The sequence below is a fragment of the Cnephaeus nilssonii genome (assembly GCF_951640355.1).
Source record: "Cnephaeus nilssonii genome assembly, chromosome: 13".
Lineage (NCBI taxonomy): Eukaryota > Metazoa > Chordata > Mammalia > Chiroptera > Vespertilionidae > Cnephaeus > Cnephaeus nilssonii.
In genome coordinates, this window is record NC_137084.1 from 16,712,807 (window position 1) to 16,734,821 (window position 22,015).

At 52.8% G+C, this 22,015-nt stretch overlaps 1 protein-coding gene across 5 annotated transcripts in view; it reads left to right on the top strand.

Annotated features, from left to right (window-relative positions):
• The window catches only part of DGKZ (diacylglycerol kinase zeta), a 41,869-nt gene that overhangs the window by 1,766 nt on the left and 18,088 nt on the right, over nucleotides 1-22,015 (top strand). Inside the window, exon 1 of one of the 5 annotated variants that reach the window (XM_079789070.1) lies at nucleotides 8,101-8,265. The exons of 2 other annotated variants lie outside the window; for them this stretch is intronic. In XM_079789070.1, the coding sequence (XP_079645196.1) occupies nucleotides 8,207-8,265 (59 nt within the window). In that variant the 5' untranslated portion in view covers nucleotides 8,101-8,206. Of the gene's footprint in view, nucleotides 1-8,100; nucleotides 8,266-10,009; nucleotides 10,321-22,015 lie in introns of those variants that run through there. 2 more of the 5 variants (XM_079789071.1, XM_079789069.1) reach the window with 2 other exon arrangements.

Genomic DNA, 22,015 nt, shown 5'->3' on the forward strand with positions numbered 1-22,015 from the left:
CATGGGTCCCACCTTCACTTGGGGAGGTACATAAGGAATCAGAGGCACATTGAGCTCCATTACCAAGTTCTCCCAGAACACCACGCTGAGAGGAGGGCATTATCTGCTCGTGCCTTCTGGCTGCAGATAGAAGATCCCTTGAAAGTTCCCTGGGGGAGGAGAGAGTACAGAGGTGACTGACAGGGAGCAGGGCAGAGAATGTAGAATCCTGGAAGAAATATTGGTCTGGGAATCAGGAGGCCTGGCTTGCATTCTCATTTCTGCCAGCGACTTACTGCGTGTCCTTGAGCTAGACAGTATCTCCCTGGGCCTCCGTTCTTCACCTCTAACAGAGGGAGGGACTCCAGGATTTTCCTTGGTTGTGGGTCAGGGACAAACAGCATCGAAAGCTGGAAAGGAGGCCAGAGTGGGGTAGAAGCTTAGAGGATAGGGAGCAAAGAAAAATTAAAGAGCCAAGATGGAAAAGGCCACACACACACACACACACACACACACACACAGGGAAGCAGTGACAAGGGCTGGGATTCTCCCAGGGCGGTTGCTTCCTGAATAGAGGACCTTCCACAGCCCAAATTTGAGCCTCGAATCAGGGTAACCAGCTGTGCCTCCCCTGTGTCTGTCCAGGGATCCAGAGACCTCTGAGTCACCTGTGTGAGGTCTGCGGAAGATAGCACAAGGACAGGCTCCAGCCGTCACCCGGGGACAGATCAGGCAAGGCACCTCTTCACACCAGGGTTAGGCCGGGAGCCCAGGCTTAGGACCAGAGCCAGACAAGGCATCCAGGCAAAGAGAAGCCCCTGGGGAGCGGGCAGAAGAAGCCCTGTGAAGGAGACAGCAGCTCTGGGCTGTCAAAACCTTCCCAGGCCCAGGGAACGAGCTGTGCTTTCTGGCTAAGCCCTCCCATGAGGCTGCGCTCTGAGTGGCCTGATGACGGGGGCAAGCTCTTCCCCGCACAGGCCGCCCAGGGCTGGCAAGAGCTCAGGCCCACAGTAGCCCTCTTCACATCCCCCGCTTGCCACAGTTCCACGCAGCTCTGGCTCACAGCGGAACCTCCACCCCGCTGTGAGTTGCTAAGAAAAGCAGTTGAAAGCCCTTCACAGAGAGAAAAGGCTCTTGGACAGAAATGCGGGGGCAAAAAAAATCCGAGGGCGGCGAGGGATGGAAGTGGAAGCAGAATTGAGGCCTGGCTGCCTCTGACGTAGATGAGGACGTAGGTGAGGACGGGGGCTTGGAGTAGAAGCTTTTAGGGATGTGGGTGTTTCTGGAAAACAGGTTTTCTTCACCCCCAACCCTAGCAGCTGCTTTATGTGGATGGAAAGATTTGTGCCAGTAGAAACTCTTAGGGCGGGGTGGGGAGCGTCTTACATCTGCATCTGAGTGTGAGGAAAAGTATCTCCCATACATTTGAGGAAGTTCTAAAGTATCAGGGTTGGTTTGCCGTGACGTTGTGGTTTGGTGGTTGAGCGTCATCCCAGGAACCAAGAGGTCGCTAGTTCAGTTCCTGGTCAAGGCACTTGCTCTGGTTACAGGCTCAATCCCCAGTAGGGGGCGTGCAGGAGGCAGCCAATTGATGGTTCTATCTATCCTCCTCCTTTCCTCTCGCTCTAAAAATCAGCAAGAACATATTTAAAGTATCAGGGTTGGGCTCAAGAGACCATTGAGAGTGGTGTCCAGCCTGGAAAAAGCCAGAGGGGTGCCAGGAACACCGAGTTTGGTCTTAAAAGGACCAGTCAAGAGATGCAGAGCTTGGACTTGGAGCTAAGCCCAGTGGTTCCCAAACCAGATCACCTGGGGGATTTCTTTTCAAATAATCTCTAAAGCCTCTGGAGATCCTGATCTAGGTAGTCTAGGGTTGGGCCTGGGCATCTCGACTTTATTTATTTTTTATTTTTTAATTTTTTTTTTGGGGGGGGCATCTCGACTTTAAAAACCTCTCCCAGGTAATTCTGATAATCAAGCAGATTTGAAAAATACCAGTTTCACCTGTGAAGAAGCTGAGGCAAGAGAAAGGGTAAAATGTGAGCTGAAGCATTGGGGTGTGGCTGGCGGGGGCTTCCCGGTGCTGGGTGCTATTGTGGCGCCAGCAGGACCTTGAAGGAGGACCAGCACCTCTCCCTGGAATGTTCCCTGGGCCAGGCACTGTCTGACATGGAAGAATGGGACATGGTCCCTTCCCTTGAGTACAGGGCCGGACAGTAAATATTTTAGGCTTTGCGGGTGATACATCTCCCTGTCACTCTGCTCTGCCATTGTAGGCGACACGCTTAAGCAGCCATGGACCATACTTAAATGAAGGAGCATGGCTGGGTTCCAGCAAGACTTTATTTATAGACACTGAACTTTGAATTTCATGTCACCGCCACTGTATCAGATATTATTCTTTTGCTTTTTTCCAACCATTTACAATTGTACAAATTAGCTCATGGCCCTACAAAAACAGGCAGCAGGCTGGATAGGGTCCATGGGGCATAGCTTGTCAACTTCTGATCCAGGAGAGGGGACAGGGAAAAATCCACGGGAAAGACAGTGGGTGTTGAGATCAATCTGGGCATTAGGCAAAGGACAGGCATTTTACTGAGAGAGAAGGTGCAATACACGTGCTTGCAGCCTTCAAGGTCAGAGAGACCTGGGTTCAAATTCCAGCCCTGCCCTTCCTAGCTGATTAAGCCACTTTTACCTTTGACCCTGTTTCCTCATATGGAAAACCGGGACACTAATACCTGCACAAAAGGGTGGCTGCGGAGATTAGGAAGATAAGTGATGTAAAACAGCCCTGACTCATAGCAGGGCTGGGACCCAAGTTACCAGATCTTTTGCACCTCTCCCCTCCCCCCCCCAGAGATGGACCTCCTTGTGGGTCTGGGGGTGCAGGAAGGCCCCTGCAGGAGATGGGTCCTGAGTGATGAAAGGTGGGGTGGCAGAGCTTAACAGAGTCTGAGAGCAGGGACTGAGCCTGTGTGCATGCCTTCCGTCCTCCCCCTGTCTCCTCCACCCCCACGGAGGAGCTGGCGGGGGACGCAACTGGGGGTGACAACTGGCAGGGGAGAGTGCCCCCTGCTGCAGGCACGCTGCGTTGGGTACACAGCTCCTCCAGGGAGGGGCACCTGATCCAACTTTCCCTGCTGCTATTTACCAGAAGCTAAAAATAACCCAAGAGTGACAGGGAGATGGGGCCGATTTGTAATTTAAATAGCAACAGGATAAAGCAAGGAGCTGCAAGAGATCACATTCTGTCCTGGATTAAAAATGCAAAAACCGGGGCGAGAGCTGAGGTGGAGCGGGAGGAGGGGGCCCCCAGCCAGAGGAAGCCGGAAGCTGAGGGTCTATCCATTTTCCTTCCTCTGGGAAGGGCAGGGCCCAGGCCTAGTCCGGAACTCCTTCTTCCCCACTGGGACCTGAGGTTCTTGCTGACAAGTGAGTCAAAGGCCAAGGCGGGCAGTGGCCGGAAGTGCGGCCAGGCTCGTCCGGAAGGCAGCAGTTCAGGGATTGGGATCCCAGAGAAGGTCTTATCCTATCCTGTGTGTCCCCGAGCAGCTCGTGCTCCCCACCACCCACACAAGGGCAAGCACAAGCCACCTGGGCCATTTGGAGGGCAGCTGGGAGGACCAAAGGCATTCGAACAGCTCAAGCAAAGGCCTTTGAACAGGTTCTCTGAGGTGCTGCTGAGAACTCGGCCCTTAGGCCAGGCAGCCGGAAGCCTGGGTTGAAGTCTTATTTTTGCCTCCGTTGGTACCATTTCAGAGGAGAGCACTCAGAGGAGCCTGTCAAGGGTCCAGTTCCCAAAGACAAGGGTTAGCACAGGCTGCGGAAGACCTCTCTTCAAAGACACACAAAAAGGTGTGGGGAGGCACTGGGACTAGACATGGCTTCTGCTGGGCTCCACTGTGCTTCACCTACAGATGCTCGTGGCCTACAGATGTTTGAGGAAGAAAGACTAAGCGGGGTGCACAAATAGGTGGGGATGTGAGGGCCCCTGAACAGCATCTTACAGACGAGAAACTAAGCCTCAGAGAAGTTATGTAATGTGCTAAGGTCACACAGCCAGTAACTGGTAGAGCCAGGATCCAGACTCAAATGGATTTCACTTCAAAGCCCTTTTTACTCTGTCAGGCTTTCAAGGGTCTGGACTTGCATCCTTAATGAGCTTTCCTTTTGCCTCTGTACTAAGTGCACATATTCCTGGGAGGGATAATGGGACAGAGGGCATGGCAGCTGAAAGGCGGTTCTGCATGGCGTCAGGGTTTGGGAGCCAACAGCTGGGGGTGGGAGGTTTGGAGGGGAGGAGGCCAGCTGATTCTGTCCTGGGGGGCTTGGGGCTACGGAGCAGGATGGGGTCAGAGGAAGCCCTTTAGGGCTGATGAGCCAGAGTGAGGGGAGAGCCCCCCCCCCCCCCCCAGACGCCTCTCACTTCCAGCCTGGGGACTTGGGAGGAGCCAAAGGACAAGTTCCAAGAGAGACCATGGTTATTGGAGGGTCCATCTTCCACTGCTGAACTCCCATAGCTCTCTGGCCCCAGAGGGAGAGGGTCCCAAGCCCCTCCTCCACATTTCCTCCTGCTTATGACTTTAATGAGGCTGCGCAGAAGGAGCCTAATCAAATACCCATCTGTCATTAGCTAGCAGCACCTGCAGTCCAACTCAGGCACCTCTGTCTCTTCTGGGGGGGGATAGAGGGCTGGCGATCAGCAGGTGCTCTTGGGCTTGGGATTGCTTCCAAGGGCTTCAGCAGGTACTTGGATCACAGGCTTAGCTGCTGGGGAGGGACTGAGATGAAAAAACTCCCCCATGTCTCACCACAGCCACTCATGCAAACAAGAAGCCAATCCCCCTCCCTCTGCTCAGCTTGTTAGACACCAAGATTCAGCTCATTTCAACTTCCATAGGAAGTCATTGAGCACATACTTGCCTCCAGTACAGAGCTAGGAGCAACATAAGGTTCAAGAATCCTGTAAGGAGGCAAGATTAACGTGCACCAAAAGTCACGATATAGAACTATTGTTGGGAACAAACGTGAGTGTCGGAGATAAATCAGCGGGGTGGGAGTGTTGGCTCTGCAGCAGCATTTGACTCTTAGTAGGTATTTATAAAATACTGTCAAACAAACGAGTGAGTGGAAACCTGCAGATCAAGGAAAGTGATTCCAATAAAACTGTCAGAGTTAAGTAGGATCTTAAAGAACATCTGGTTCATCATCCAACCCAGAGATGTTAAGTGACTTGCCCAGAGTCACACAGCAAGGGCTGGAGTTTGAACCAATGGGCTCTGATCTGGGCCTCTTTTCACCTTTCACTTTTGCTTCTGGGGCTGGGGCTTTGGAAGATGGATATTTTTGATTGGCCAAACATTACGGGCAGAAAAGGCAAAGAGAGCAACACAGGCAGAATGGAATAGCAGGGGTGAAGGTGGCATGTTAAAGAAAGTGTGTGAAAAAAGAGGGAAGAAATGTTTATTGAGCACCTACTGTGAGGTAGGCACCAGCATGATGTGAGCTGAGAGGAAATCTCCACAGGGAAAGCCTGGACAAAGAGGCAAAGAAAAAAAAAGGAACCAGAACATAAGGAGCCCCCGAAGGTCAGGCCAAGGAGGCTGGCGTGGCTGGTTTTGAGGGCAGAGGCTGTCCAGATCATGGGTTGAGTGTTTGTGCCCTAGTACATTTCTTTTCCCCAGCTCCAACGTAATCATCCAGGTCACAGAAAGTAGAACACCTCACCCTCTGGGGCCTCAACAAAGCCCAGAATAATTTTCTTACCCAGATTCCCCTTCCTGTGCGTATCTGGATGGATTCTGAGGGGTCCCCAGCTCCCCAGTGCTGGCACATGTTGTCCTAGGAACTGCCAAGGGCATCCTCCCCAGCCCTGTGCACCTGTCCCTTCCAGCCTTTGTCCCCCCGACCCTACCTGGAAAGTATTGACAGCTTCAAGGAATTCAAGCCCAAGAGGACGCTGGTCCCACAGTCAGGACTGCCGTGCCTCTCAGAGCCTCCAGCCTGCCCGCTTCCCCTCCGGGGCCACATTTCCTGCTCTCTGCTGCTTGCTCCAGAGCTGCCAGAAGCTGAGATGGAAAACAAGCCCAGCCCCATTTCCTCTGTTTAACTGCTCAAGCTACTTGCGGAATCCCTGGGAGGGAGCACAGGGCCCTGCAACAGCCTTCTTCTAGAACAGTCCTCGGCCTGGCCGGCAGAGTCTCTGATGAGCCACGGCATACAGAGATGACGGGCTGGAAGAGAGAGCTGTAGGAAAAGGGGGGCCACGCCTCAGGGTCATCACCTGGCCGTGTCCCCAATCCTACAGGAGCAATTGGATGTCTTATTTAAGGGCACAGAGTCTTATTTCTACCAGTTACCAGTTGGGTGATCTTAGACAAATGAATTTAGCAATTCTGTACCTCAGTTTCCCCATCTGTAAAAGAAAAATAACAGGATCTACCTTATAGGGTCATTACAAGGATCCAAAGGTTTCTGGCACAGAAGCGTAGAAGAATCATTACCTATTGATTTATCATTGCTGAGTACTAATTATTCATGGCATGGCTTGATTTGTTAAACAAATGTTTATTGAGGAATACCGTGTTCCGGTCGTGAGGGACACAAAGGTGGTTACATTACCAAGTAGAGGTTTCTCAGGGCTGGGATGGCAGAGTGTGCATTTGTGTGTCTGTAGGTTCTGGAGCACAAATGTTTATTGAACTGAACTGAACTGACACTGTTTCTGTCTTCGAGAAATTTATAGCTTTCCTGGGGTAACAAACATATATAGAGCTAAGAAAAACAAAAACAAAAACACTAATTATAGAGCAGTGTCATTAGAGAGTGCTAGAGGAAGATACAATGTCCATCCTAGTAACAACCCTGATAATAAAAGAGTGAGTGTATGCCTCGCTATGTATTTATCGGATCTTCATGATGGCCTCAAAGTCCAGCACAGTGAGGCCTCTTGGCTGTTCTTCAAACACATCAGGCACATTCCTTCCTCAGGGCCTTTGCTCTTGCTGTTCCCTCCACCTAGAATGCTGTCTTCCTGGATAGTCACCTTGTTTGCTCTTGATTCATTCAGGTCTGTGCTCAAGTGTCACCTCCTCAGAGAGGCTTTCCCAATCCTCCTACCTAAGTGGCAATACCCTCCCCCCCCCACCCCACCCCCCCACACACAATCGTCATTCTCTTCCCCCTTCGTTTTGGCTTCATTTTCTTCTAAGCACACCCCATTGCCTGACATGGTTTTCCATACTGATGATTTGTTCCACTAGAATCTAAGCTCCACGAGTTAGAGCCCTGCTTCTTTGCTCCGTGCTGTGTAGTCTGACACGGTGCCTGATGCATAGAAGGCGCTCAGTAAATATTTATTGAATGAATTCATTTAAACCCTTTCACCGCTTATTTCATCCTCGTAAAATGCCATGCATTCACTTCTTGCTACGGCCCTCCTTCCATTTTAAAGATGTGACAACTGAGGCTCAGAAAAGCTCCCTGACACAGGTGTTCATCGGTTCATCTGTGTCCTGCCCACCCCATTCCAGAAAGGCTTACGGTGACCCCGAGAGGTGAACCTCTCTGGCCTGGCCCAGGTCGCACAGCTGGTAAGAGGTAGAAACAGGACAGGAGTCCACATCTTCTCGCTCCATTCTGGTTCCTCTTTCTACTCTGCCACTGTCCCAGGCGCCTGACCCTTGGTAGATGGTGTGATGCTCACAGAGGCGTTAAGGAGAGAAAGCTGTGTGTGGGCACCACCCTCCAACATACCCGGTAGTTGTGATAAAGTGGAGGCCTCAGCAGGATCAAGAGGTAAAGAGCAGAGAGGTTAAGTGGAGAGGAAGGCCAGGCTGAGGCTGAGGCTTAAGTTCAGATCCCAGCCTGGGCAGGCCTGGTGGCTGCCTAGCAGCCTCCGACTCTGGGGCTGTCTCCTGGCTGCTGGGCTGGGCTTGTCCTCACCTGCCTCTGGCTCTCCCGTTCAGCTCTCTTCCCAGCTAGCCTCCTGCCCCAGCCAGCGGAAGGCAGGCGCCTAAGAGGACTCTGGTCCTCGGCTGGGGCAGTCAGCTGGTCTCTCGCAGGGCCCCCGGTCAGGAAGTGCCAAAAGAGGAAGAGAGTCGCCGGCAGGATGAGCGTACTGGGCCGGCCACAGTAACCGGGAGGCTGCGATGAGGCCACAGCTCTGGGCCCCGCGGCGGCGCTGGGGACAGAAGAAGGGGAGCGCCTGGGGGCACTGAGGCAGATGTGGCGCTACCGCTCCTGGGACGTGCCACAGATCCCAGCTGAGACCCCCCAGACACAGTAGGTACTCAGGGTGGCCCCGGAACGGGCACCTCCAGCCCTCTCTGAATCTTTTATCTGGGATGGGGGGTTGTGGCAGAAGTGGGGTTACCCACCCGCAGTCCAGCAGCTCTGCAGAGACTCAGAAAAAAAAGCAAAAGGGGTTCTTGGCAGGATGAGGGGAACTCAGATGTTGAATTGCTGGGGGGGGGGGGGCAGTGTGGTGGAGGGCTGAGTTCACAGGCAATAACAGTAGCGGGAACTGGGAAGAGGAGCCGGGACAGGAATGGGGCATTGTATGCTGCAAGGCCTTGTGCACACTCAGTAGGGTCTTCAGCCGCCTCTGGTCTCCTCCCTCAGAGCTAGGTGTCAGAACCATTGGGGAAGTTTCAAAGGGGCCCATGCGCCCCAGAAGGACAGCATTTGGTCCTCCTGGGGATTTCACTGCCCTCCTGGCCATCCTGGCACCTGCTGCTGGCCCACAGGAAACTGTAAGGAAGCTGGAAGAATGTTCTGAGCTTCTGGATGCTGGCTCTTTCTCAAAACCACAGGCCACAGCCCCCAGCATTGGCTGTATGTGGCTGCCTAAGTCTGGAAAATGGGCTGCCAGAACTCGAGGAGAGGGTAAAAGTGAAGGTGGCACAGGATGTGGCTTTGCAGAGAGGAGTGAGTGTGAACAGAGACAGCGGGCAGCTGATGTGGGCACCTGGGTGGCGGGGTTTGGGAGGAAGAAGACCATGCTCTCCAGCTTCCTAGCTTCCTTTGGTCAGCCCTGCAGAGGCTATCAGCTGCCCGAGCTGCTGACTCCCAGGCGTGTGTGCTGGCTGTGCCACCACAGGCAATGGCTCTGGCTCCAATTGCTTTCCTCATCTTTAGAAGGGACAACCTCTGCTACCCTTGGGGTGTGCTTGTGTGAGTCTCAGAGGTCTATTTCTGGTGGGTGATGTGTGTGCAAGAGGCATATGGCAACTTGCAGCCGTTGTCCTGGGAGGTGTTTGTGCATAGGAGAAAGGTGTGCATGTTCTATGTGGGTGTGTATATTGGTGAACGAGTGTGGTCCTTATGGGTATGTATTTTTGGGTGTGCAGGTGATTCCTGTAATGTAAGAGAGCTACAGGTTTGGTTGGATAGTTTTGGGAAAATGCTATTTGTTAGAAGTATGTAAAAGGGTTAGAAGCAATTGAATAGATGTGGAAAGATGAATTTGTATGAGAAACGTGCACGTTCTTTGTTAGTGGGTGCAAGGGTCACTTTGGAGTGAGTATACATTGCTGGTATACATTTCTGAGTGTAAAAGGCCCCGGGTGGGAAGCGTTAGAGTAATGAGTGAACATAGTGTGAGAGGCATGTTGGTTCTGTGTGACTTTTTATTCTCATGGGTGTGATTTGGGAAAGCCTAAGGGGTAAGAGTGGAGATTGTATGAGTGACTGTGAGCGGGCACTGGGTGTGCAAGAGCGGTGTCTATTCCGTGCAGCTGTGTCAGGCCTGAGATTCTGTGGGATCCGGGCGGACCAGGCAAGGGTTTGGGGGCGGAGACTCGATCACCACCACGCCCCCTGGGCCCCACCCCTTCTGGGAGGCCAGGCGGTTTGCTGAGCGGCCGGCGGCCGGCGGCCAGCAGAGGGCGCTGCGGGTGGGTGCCGCCGCGCACCCGAGGGGGCGTGTCCGGCGGCGGGCAGGCAGCAGCCTGGCCAGCTATGCGGGGTCCTGCGGCCCCGGCCGGCGGCACTTCCTGGAGCGGCGGCCGCTTCCCGGGCACCTGGGCGTGGGGCGCGGGGGCGCGCGGCGCGGGGCGGGCAGAGCGGGCGCGCGCCATGGCCCGGGCGGGCGGCGCCGAGCCGGCGTGTTGAGCCCCGGCCGCCGGCCCGGCATGGACGTCTCCCGCGGGCCCGCCGCCGGCCGGGGCTAGGGCCGATGGAGCCGCGGGACGGCAGCCCCGAGGCCGGGAGCAGCGGCTCCGAGTCGGCCTCCGCCTCGTCCAGCGGCTCCGAGCGCGACGCCGGCCCCGAGCCGGACCGGACGCCGCGGCGCCACAGCAAGCGGCGCTTCCCGGGGCTGCGGCTCTTCGGGCACAGGTGAGCGGGCGGCATCGGCGGGCACTGCGGCTTCGGGCGGACCCCGCGCCTGGCACCGGGGGGCGTTCCTCGGCCACTCGGTACCGACGCTGCGCGGAGGTCTCCCGGCACCGGCGGCGCGGGCTGGGCTGTCCTGGCGTTGGCTCCGCGCGGGGGATACCCCCTGGCACCGGCACCGAGTGGGGATCCTTCCCTGGCACCGGCCACTTAGCGCGCCTCCTCTGGGGCTGAGGTGCCAAGGCAGGGTCAGCTCCCAGCTGTCCAGCGGGGGGACCCGATCCCCTCAACCCCTGCACCAGCAGGTAGGGCCCCAGGACGGGCCACCCCTTCCAGGCGCTGATCGAACCGGCCCCTCCGAGTCTCCTGGCCGCGCGAGGTGGGGGGTCCGGCCGCCCTCTGCAACTCACTGGGCAGTGCCCGCTTGCCCACCACCGCATGACATCTGCAGAGCATGGCCTCGCTGATACTGCCAGGACACAGGGCTGTCCCGGAACACCGGTCCCGGAGTCAATCTCTCAACATCTTAAGCCGCTCCTTGGGGTTGGGGGTGCCTGGCCACCTGTTCTACCGTGCTCTTCATTAGCCAGGAGACCCCAACCTCTATCTCTGGGAGACAGTCGACGCCTACACCCCACTCCCCCTCAGGCCTTCTTTTGCTGGGAAAGGGATGGGATGGGATGGAGTCTGTGCCCCCTCCCGCTTGCCCCCTTCCCAGCACACCAGATGTCACCCTCCTGCGCCTGTAACAGGGCTTTGACCGAGACCCTGGTAAGGAACTGGGGGGAGGTGTGGAAAGATTGAGTGCAGACAGATCATGGCATGTGTGCCGACTTTGTCTGGGAGCCGCTTCCTGCCAGTGCAGGCCTGGGGTAAGATGAGGGAAGGTGGAGCCCCTTGCGTACCCCACCTGGCTCCCTGGACTTTCTCCTGACTGCCCCCTGCCCTCCAGTGGCTGAGGAGCTTGCAGCCAATCAGCTAAGGACCCCAGAGCCAACTCAGACTGGACTCTGACCACTTGGAGTCTGCTCAAGGCCTCTCCTCACTTTCCTTCAGTTGCCCGGGCTTCGTGGCATTTGGCCCCTCTGAGCTTTACCCTGTCCCTTCCCTGGGTAGACTTTACCACCAGTAACATGGGCAGCTTCCTCCTGTCGGGCCGGTTGGCGTCCCGGTAGTGCTGACCTATGCCCGCTGCCTGCCCTACCCTAGCCAGGGCCCTGCTCTTTGCACCTGCAGTGTGTCGCCAAGCACACGCACGGATCTGGAGCCTCACACTGACAGATGGAGCTCCGTGGGCTCTTAGGAAGCCACGCGGGCTTCAATGTCATATAAAGCGGGGAAGGGAGCACAGCTTCCAGTACCTCTGTTTTGTCACCCACAAACCTGCAAGATGGAACAGTTTACACCCAGCTCTGCAGGATGTAGCCTCCAGTGTTCACACAGGCTTCAGAGGGGGAGGGAGGGGCTCCGCCAGAGGCTTCCTGTCCCTGCCCACAGGGTACCAAGAGTTGGGCTATTTCGATCCATTGCTCTGCCCCTACTGAAGGGCACAGGTGTGTGGATGGAGGGATGGACCTCAGGCACATTCAGGAGGAAGAACAAGAAGCAAGAAAACCAACAAGTACCTTTACGTAATTGTCTAAAATAAGCAGGATAGGTGTGTGTTCTCCGTTTTTATAGATGAGAAAAACACGGGTCCAAACATATAAGTAGTTTGCCCAGGGTCGCATAGCAAGTAAGAGGCAGAAGTAGAGTTTGAACTCTAGTCTGATTCTAAAACCCACATCCCTTTCTCTATACAGGTTCCCAAATAGAACGACACAGTGACCCAGGAGCTTTAGGAAATACTGATTCCTAGATCTTATCCTTGGCGTGTGTGACTGGAGGTGGGGCCTTTACAGCTCCCCAAGTGTTTCTGATGTGCTACCAAGTTTGCAAACCACAGTATTACATCACTCTGGGGATGCTAAGTGATCCGATAGAATGCTTAATGAGAAGAAAATCAAAAGGCCTCTGGAAGCAAGTACGGACTGTCTCCTGTGCTGGGGCAGTGGGGCCTTCAGAAGTGAATTTATTTGGAAAACCCAGTAGAGTAAAGGGGAGGGCGATGGAAGACAGGTTTTCCCCTGACAGGCCTGGGAGCTCAGAGAATCAGATGCCCACTGGGCTGACCTCCCTCCCTTTGCTTTGCTTGGAGGAAGCCAGGACAAACATTTGGAACAGTGCACCTGCCCTGGGCACTGCCCCTTTAATGATGTCTAATTGGTCATGCCACCTTTACTGATTGCCAGTCTCAGGTAAAAGTCCCCAGTGCCCCAGCTAAAACCAACCCTCCATCTTTTCCCTGGGCTCCGTACTCTTTTTTTTATTTTTTTTTCCTCACCTGATGATATGTTTCTATTGATTTTTTGAGAGAGAGAGAGAGAGAACCATCTATATGAGAGAAAAACATCAATCAGTTCTTTCCTGAATGTACCCCGACCGGGGACCAAATCTGAAACCTAGGCATGTGTTCTGACCAGGAATTTAACCTGCAATATTTCAGTGTATGGGACAATGCTCCAACCAACTGAGCCACCCAGCCAGGGCTCCGTGCTCATTCTTAACCTAGCTCTTGCTTCTCACTGGGTGCCCACCTTCTGCATTTTCCCATCCTGATGCCCTCCCCTCCCATACACACCTCAAATCTTGGGGCTGAGGGGTGATAAGTGAATAGACAGTGGCTAGAAGGAAGCATCCAGGATAACATAGATTGGTGGTGGCTGCTGAAGCCCTGTTGAAAAGTCTGCATTTGGATCTGGGCTCACTAGTAAAGTTCAGTAATCCATTAGCACTCTGCTGTGGGTTTGGGAGGGTAGTGAGGGTGCCTGGGCAGCGTGCTAGCTTCCCTGGTCCCGTCAGGTAGCACAGTCTCTGAACGGCAGCCTCTTTGGCATCTTCTTTAAGAGGTTTTTCCTTAAAGCCCACGCACAACAGGCTTCACCCTCCTGGAATCTGGGAGCAGTTTTCCCTCTCCCCTTTTATGGCCCAGTAAGACACAAAGCGGAGTCATGATTCTCCCCCAGCTCCATTCCACCTCACTTGTCCTTGGGGAACTATAAACTCCCTCCCAGAAGAGGAGGTATAGGCCCCGCCCTAACCCCAGAGTATCTGGCTTTTCCTCTTTCCTTACCATTCAGATTCTCTTGGCCTAAGGGGTGGTCACTCCGAAGTGCGGGGATATTGACTATCACCTCCTTGTCCTCCAGAGCCCACCTGGAGAGAAGACTCCTTATCCTTTGGCCTGGTCCTGGCAGCCTGGCCCTGGGCAGTCACACAGCTTGTGGATTAGCTGGTTTTGCACCCCAGGAGTGTCAGAAGTTCCCTGGCACTTTCCACATCTAGACATAAGGCGCCTCATCCTGCAGAGTCCCTGGGAACCTGCTCGCTGGCTCTGCCACCCCTGCCCTTCATTACGTGCTCAAAGTCATTAACTCCCAGAGGGCAGGAAATGCACCTGTGGAACAAGTTTGAGACAATAGGTCCCATTTAGAGGTGATGCCACATGGCCCCAAGTGAGCATGGTCCCGGAGTCCAGGTAGGCAGAGGGTGCACGCCGGGCAGCCTGAGGGAAGCAGCCCCAGTTTGGGTTGGTTTTGCAATGATTGGGAGGGACATATTGAAGGATGCCTCACACTCAGACAGGAGAATATCTGTCCGTGGCACCGAGGTGTCTGGAGCAAAAGAAGCCTCCTTGGGTGGTTTGTCTTGTTCCGGCTAGTACCGGGAGAGGCCCAGACGGCCAAGGGCGGCAAGACAGAGTGCCTGAGTTCCCACCAGTTTGGGAAGACAAAGGGGTCTCCGTGGCTGAGCATTAGTTCGCTTCGCTTGGCCTGTTCTCCATGCAACATCGTGAGCCAGTGTGGGGCTAGCCAAGGTTGGGAACTAGGGTGGGACTCTCGCAGTCTTCCCTCCACTGCCACACACCCACCAGAGCTGCTGGCTTACAGGTCCAGGAGGAGATGGCTAATTCTTATCATTTTTTTCTGTGCCATACTCCAGAAAGGTCAACTCTCAGGATGCGGAGCTGCCCAGGACTCTCAAACTGGTAAAAGAGAGCACAGGAGTGGGTGTCTTCTCAGGCAAGGATAGAGGAAAGACTGAGTGACCCTAGTCAGAGAGAGCCTAGGCCCTGGGCAGCTGGAGGTGAGGAGGAGAAAGCGGCAAACAGGCCTGCCCTCCTTGGCTTCCTGGAGCCCTCTCCAGGATCCACCAGTCACCACCCACGCAGAAGAGGAGGTGAGTGGAGATGCTGGCCCTGAGACATGGCCTGTACTGATCCCTAGGAGAAGCAGAATTTGGGTTCCTGTACCCTCACAAAGGTAAGGGAGTTTCTAATGCCAGAAGCTGATGAGGGAACTTGCCCTGCAGTACTCTAGAGTGACACGAGGGGGCGACAGCCACCATTGTGGGGAAGCTGGAGAGGAGAGATTCTCCTTCCTGCTGGCTCACTTGCACCAAAGACCTGCTGTGGGTGGATCCACAGACACCTCCTACTGGTGACTTACCTGATACTCTGGCTGCAGGGGTGGAGCCAATCAGAATGTAGCAGAAGGCAGTTTGAGCGCGAGCTTCCACAGCACCTGGCCCAACCCTTTTCCTCTCTGAAGCCTGAGTCCCGGTGAGGTGGCCTTGACTGAGCCAAGGTCTCACCGCCAGCTCGGGGTTATCTGGGACTCAGTGCCAGTCCCCTAACTCCAGGGTTATGTCAGTGTGTCCTACATCACAGGACACCAAAGCCTTCCCTGCTTTGAGAAATCCTCATCTGGCACCCTCCAGCCTGCCCTCTGCCTCTCCTCCTGGAGCTGCTTCTGACACCTGAGCAGTTGTCTAAGTCAGAACGGGGTGTGGGGGACAGTGTGGGTAAGAAGGGGGAACTGCTACACCCGCATCCAGGCTCACCAGTTCCCCTCGTTCCTGGGTGGAATTGGCGGGGTGCACCTCTGGGGGTACCAAGCACTCATTTCTCACTCCCTGGGATGCTTCCTCTGCGTTTCATGTGTGGTGCTCCTCATATCCTTAGGGCCGTGGTCGGCAAACTGCGGCTCTCGAGCCACATGCTCCTCTTTCGCCCCTTGAGTGTGGCTCTTCCACAAAATACCACGGCCTGGGTGAGTCTATTTTGAAGAAGTGGCGTTAGAAGAAGTTTAAGTTTAAAAAATTTGGCTCTCAAAAGAAATTTCAATCGTTATACTGTTGATATTTGGCTCTGTTGACTAATGAGTTTGCAGACCACTGCCTTAGGGTATCAGCCCCACATAGGGCCTGCAGTGTAGTTCCCCACCCCCCATGGTTCTCCGCACAGGGCCTGGATGGCATTCGGTCACAGGTGGCAGCCCTGGGAGGCAGTTTCAGGTGGGGAAAGGGTAGGCCAGAGTAGTGACCAGATGCCCCAGAGGGGCTATCATTCTGCCACCGTTCCTTTCTGCGTCTTCCCTCAGCTGAGACACCAGAGACACGGTTAGGTAACAGATTTGAGTGAGACCAAGGGATCTGTGGCCCAGGGAAAGGAGCAGGAGCTGCGATGGGCACTGCCACCCTCCCCTACGCTCCCCTGCATCCAGGTGAGTGATGCATCAGCTCATCTTTCTCTGTCAACTAACAGTTACCAGAAACTTAAAAACCCATCAGTTTCATGTAATCCTCACAACAACCTTGTAGTTCGTTTTTTTAATTCCCATTTTTAACAGATGAGAAACCAAGGCTCAGAGAGGTCAGGGGTGTGGCCCAGGGTCACACAGCTCTCACTGGAACCCAAACCCAACGAGCTTTTCACAATGCCAGGCTGCCCTACTTAATAGCACTCTTTTTTTCCATTCTTTTATTTTTCCATCTCTAAGATGGTGGCGCCTGAAAGGGATTTGAGGGTGCCATGAGATTGAATGAGAGAATTTTGTCTCATGTGGGAGTAGAGGGAAACCCATGAAGTGATATACTCCTGGACCCTGAGGGAGAACAGTCACCAGGATCCTAACTTGAGGGGGAGCATGGCTGGGCTGGAGGAGACCCTTGAGTAGGGAAGACGGGGTTGTTATGTGGCTCCCTGGCTGGATCTGGGGTGGAGGAGCAAGTGTGTGACCTTTTCTCTTGCTTTCAAAGTACAGGGAGCAGAAGACTCCAGGGATGTATTTCAAGGAACCCCTGGTATCGCTCCGGGGTCAGTGGGTGGCCTGTAGCCTGGGGAGAGATGCTTAGGAGGAGATCACATTTGTACCCAGCACCTCATGGTGAGAGGTCTGAAGAGAGAGGGGGGCCCAGAGCCCTCCCCCTCCACTTTCAGCAGCCTCCTCCCCCTTGCTCCTGGCAAAGCACCAGTTCATAGCTCCCACGTAGAGGCCTCTCCCCTGCTAGGGCTGAGCCCAATCACAGCACATGCCAAAATAGCTGTCTGGGAGCCTGGGCCTGCTTCGCCCACGCCAGCATCTCCTGGGTTAACAGCTTGCCTGTCTCTCCGCCCCCTTCCCCAGCTTGCTGACATTTTGCTGAGGCAGGGGCGGTTGTGAAAGGGGCAAGCTGGTTCCTGCTCCCCAGCCCACACCGACACCCCACTGATACAACCTGCCACCCACTCACCCTCCTCTGGAAGTCATCCTTTCGGGGGAGACCTTCCTTCCTGTCCCACAGACATGGGGCTTCTATTATAAGACAGCATGAGGAACACACTCGAGCTTCCATGCCATCCATGAAAGACCCAGGGCAATCTCAGAGAGCTGTTCTCCCTCTGGGTGTCTTCTTTAAAAAATTATTTAAGAATACTTTTTAAGACACTAAGTATTTTGCAGTTAGAAAAGTTTACAGAATAATGTAACACCTCCAGTTAGCTTGGTCAGATCTTACTTACCATTATGCCATATTTGCTTTAGATAGAGCTGGATGCCCCCATGCCTCTCCCCACAAGGAAACCACAGTCCTCACTCTGGTGTTTGTATTCCCATGCTTGTTTTTAAAATTTTCCCTTCATAGGTATGCATCCATAACAACATGTAGCACTGTTTTGCATGGCTTTGCACTTGATTTATATGCATTTGTATTGTACATATTCTGAGTTTAGCTTTTCTCGTTGTTTGGACATTGAACCATATTGAAACTTGAGCTCTGTGAACCCATTTTAACTTCCATATACTTGTGTGTTTTTTTTGTAACTGTATAGCTGCTTATTTGCCCGGTATTCTGTCAGTGGCATTTAGGTTGTTATCAGTTGGTTGCCCTTGCAAGCAATCCTTCAGAAACTGTTCTGGTACACGTCTCCTGTGTGTTCTCCCCACCAGGGCTTGATGACAGGGTGGTGTGTCTTCAGCTTAGATAGTTGTTGCCAAATTGCATTCAAAAGTGGTGGTCCTAATTTTCGATAGTTTATTTCTTTAAAGTTTTGGTAAACTGAGGAGTTGGTTACCATGAACAAACACTTTCTCTTTCAAGTATGCAACAGCCCCATGAGGAAGATATGGTGGGTATTTCCCCCACTTATCAGATGAGGACATTGAGGCGCAGATCAGAGGCAGAACCCCTCTGGACCTTTGAGTCCAAATCCTCAGAAAAGATTACTCAGAGAGATTTTAGGCACACTTCCTGCCTCAAGGCCAGGGGAAACACCCCTATCTCTATGTGGGTGCATGGAAACTGCTGCGGGGGGGGGGGGGGGCGGAGGGGAGGGGGGCGCGGGCAGGGCAGGGAGGGGCCGGAGGGGCTGACAGCTGATTGTGAGAAGATCTAGAGGATGGAGGAGAGAGCAATGTGATCAGAAGGTTCAGAGGGGTAGTTAAATTTTGAATGAGGGATGAGGGGGGAATGTGCTCCTGGCAGATGGGGAATGGGAGCCTACTGCAGACACAGGAGAAGGCAACAGGGGGACTGGTCACAAGAGAAGAGGGATGTGGGGGCCAACAGAGGGTTTGTAACACTCCCAACAAGGGGTTGGAATACTCAGAGAGGACTTATCAGCATTCCTATCAGAGATCGGGTTCAGTGTGTGCCTCTGAGACACAAGAGCTTAGCCCAAACCAGCAACTTGCCCACCTGATGGTGGGCAAGGCCTCAGGAGCTGGCCAGCTGCTGGGTCACTGTGCCGGCCTAAAGCCCTTTGCTCTCAGCTTGATTCTTGAGGCTGAGCCTGGACCATTCACTTTTCCCTCCATTCACTCTTCAAACCACTTTCCGCACTTCTAGACTCCGGGGATGCAGTTGTGAGCAATACATGGCCCCAGGGGCTCACAGGCTGGGCGGGATACAGACTTGTAAACCAGCACTGGTGGCCTAGAATAACCAAGAGAGGGCCGGAGCGTGGGAGCAGCTAACCCTTTGGGAAAAAGGACTGGGGAGAACTTTCCAGCAGAGCTGATGTCTGAGCCAACTCTGAAAAGATGAGAGGAAGTAGTGGAGGCGAGTTCACTAAACAGAAGCGGGGCACTTGATTGCAGGTAGAGAGACTACCATGTGCCAAGTGCACAGGCATGAAGAGACCCACGGTGCTTAGACAGGAGCACCTAGAGAGGGTGAGGGTGAGAGCATGGGCCTGGAGCAGACTCCTGGTTGGAATCCCATCTCTGCCACTTACTAGCTGCGTGACCGCAGGCAAGTTATTTCATTTTTTTTATGCCTGGGTTTCCTCATCTATAAAACAGGGATAATACTATTTTTCTGAAATTAATGAGTTAATATTTGTAAAATTCTTAGAACAGTGTGTGGCACAGAGGAGTTATATATTTGTCAAGTAAAATGTAAAAAGTATGAAAGGAAGATGGAAGAGGAGCTGAGAGGCCTAGTGACTGCCAGGCCCAGGTTTTGCATTTTGCTCAGTCGAGGGTAAGTGGGCACTTTAGAATGAATTCTGGTAGCAGTGGGAGGATAGCTTGAAGGAGAGGCCCTAAAGGAATGAGTCAGTAATTCATTCCACAAACATTTCTCCAGGACCTACCAGGAGCCAGACCCCGAGATGGGGACTCAGGACATGAAGGAGAGACGGGGACGTTTCAGCAAGGAGCTCAGAGCTAGGATCCTTGCTCAGCTCCCAGGCATCTGAGGCAGCCCCTCCTTACCCACACCACCCTTCCCCTGTGACTTCATGTCACCAAATCCTATCGTCCAGGTTTCATAAGGAAGGCCACAGAGAACATGGAGTGGCCGTGACTTTCGGCCCAGAGAGGGGCCTCACCTGTCACTCTGTGTCCTTTGGAGAAGAGAGGAAGGTAGCTCTTAAAACAAAGGCTGTTGCCATCCCCTTGTGCCCAACAAAGAGAAGTGGTCTGGGACAGCCTGGTCTTGTGGTCAGCCCTTGGGTGTGGTACCCGTGGTGGAGGAAGCTCTTCTCTTCCCTTATGGCTCTGGCCCCTCCCCCACGGAATTCCCTGTTCCTTCCTCCCGAGCTGGTCAGTAGTAAACACTGGACTTGCTGCCAGGCACTGTGCTGGGCATGCCCAGATGCACTAGACCAGGGGTCCTCAAACTTTTTAAACAGGGGCCCAGTTCACTGTCCCTCAGACCGTTGGAGGGCCGGACTATCGTTTAAAAAAAAAAAAAGTATGGTGTTGTATGAAAGGAGAGAAGGTTAGCACTCCCCTTGACAAGGATGGAAGAGGCTCTAAAGGACTTGTGTGCAGGCATATGAGCCTAACCAGCGGTTAAGGACAACAGGGGGGTGAGGGCATGTGTGGGGAGGGGTGTGGGATGGGAATGGGGGGACGAGGACAAATATGTGATACCTTAATTAATAAAGAAATTAAAAATAAAATACACTATACCCTTAAAAAAAAAAACTATGAACAAATTCCTATGCACACTGCACATATCTTATTTTGAAGTAAAAAAACAAAACGGCAAAAACACCCACATGTGGCCCGCGGGCCGTAGTTTGAGGACGCCTGCACTAGACCTTGCCCCTGGTTCCCTGGGAGCGTGTAGTCCGGTGGGTGGAAGGAATGAGGCATGTGCTTTGAAAGAATCAGGACTTTCAGGAGTCCAGTGATAGAGGAGCCAAATGGGTAGTGTGAAGTTCTCAGTGGGAGGGATGTATTCTTGGCTGGGGCAGCTGTGAGCAGGTGGGATTTTGATATGAGGTGGGGAAGGAGGCCAATCAGTATTCCAGCAGAAGGCAGGCCATGTGCAGGGACACAGCAGTGAGCTCAGGCTCAGCCAGATTGGGGGCGGGGGGTGGACAAAGAATAGGTTGGCTTGGTTAGAACCAAGAGTTTGTGTCAAGGCGTAGGAGGCTGAGTCAGTGCCACACCACAGAAGCCACATTTGCCAGGTTGGAGGATTTGGAATCCATGCTGGATCACTGTTTCCCAAAGTATGGTCCGGGGCGGGAGGGCTAGACCCTTTAGGGGCTTAGTGAGGTCAAAACCATTTTCATAATAATACATTTAAAGCTGCTGTGGTTCGTGCCCTTTTTACCGTGTTAATATTTGTACTGATGGTGCAAAAGCAAGGATGGGTAAAACTTCTGGAACCTCGACACAAATCAAGGCAGTGGCCCCAACGTAAACTAGTAGCCATTGTATTCGTCACACCACACTCACAACAACGAAAAATGCGGTTAAAAAAAGTATTGATTTTATAAAGCCTAGATACTTGAGGATACATCTTTTAAATATTCTGTGTGAAGAAACGTGAAGTAGCCCTAGCTGGTTTGGCTCAGTAGGATAGAGCATCGGCCTGGGGACTTAAGGGTCCCGGGTTCAATTCCAGTCGAGGGCACATTCCCGGATTGCGAGCTCTGTCCCCAGTGGGGGGCGTGCAGGAGGCAGCCAGTCAATGATTCTCTCTCATCATTGATGTTTCTGTCTCTCTCTCTCCCTCTCCCTTCCTCTCTGAAATCAATAAAATATATTTTTTTAAAAAATTAAAAAGAAACGTGAAGTATACATAAGATACTCCAAGCTTTAATGGTTGTCTTGAAAAGCGCTTTGCAAGCTGCACTAGTCACTTTTCTTCAGGAACACCATTTTAACTTGAAAGAACACCTGGTGGGCAAAACTTCTGAGTAGGTGTTTGGCAGACATTTTCTCAAAATGAATGAAGTGAGCTTGTCACTTCAAAAACAGTATCAGTACTTGTTGCTAATGATAAAATGTGAGCTTTTGAGCAAAAATTGGAGTTTGGAAACCTTGTATCCACTATCTAGAGGCTGACGGCTACCTTCCCAGGACTGAAAGAGTCTTCTAATGAGATCAGTCGTGATATTAGCAGGTGTGATTTTTTTTTTATGTTGTATAATGAAATGTGTCAACATTTGGACGATCTTCGTAACTCAGTAAAGCAATATTTTCCAAAGCTTGATGTTTCAAAATTCAGAATGCAAGCTAGACCAGTGAAAAGTTCATTGGTATGGTTTCAGATTCCACATAGCCACTAACCTTTAAGAAACTACCACTTGTCATATTTTGATGCAGTAGCAAAGAAGAATATCCATAATTGCTTGAAACGGCTATTAAAATACTTCTTCCTTTTCTAACTACATGTCAATGTGAGGCAGAATTTTCTTCATATACTTCAATCAAAATGACATCCCAGATGAATGACAGAGGCAGATAGGAGAATCCAGGTGTCTTCTATTGAGGCAGACATTAAAGAGATTCGTGAAATTAAACCACGACACCCTTCTTGCTAATGTTCTTGTTTTAGAAAATATAGTTTACTTTTCATAAAAGTGTATTATTTATAT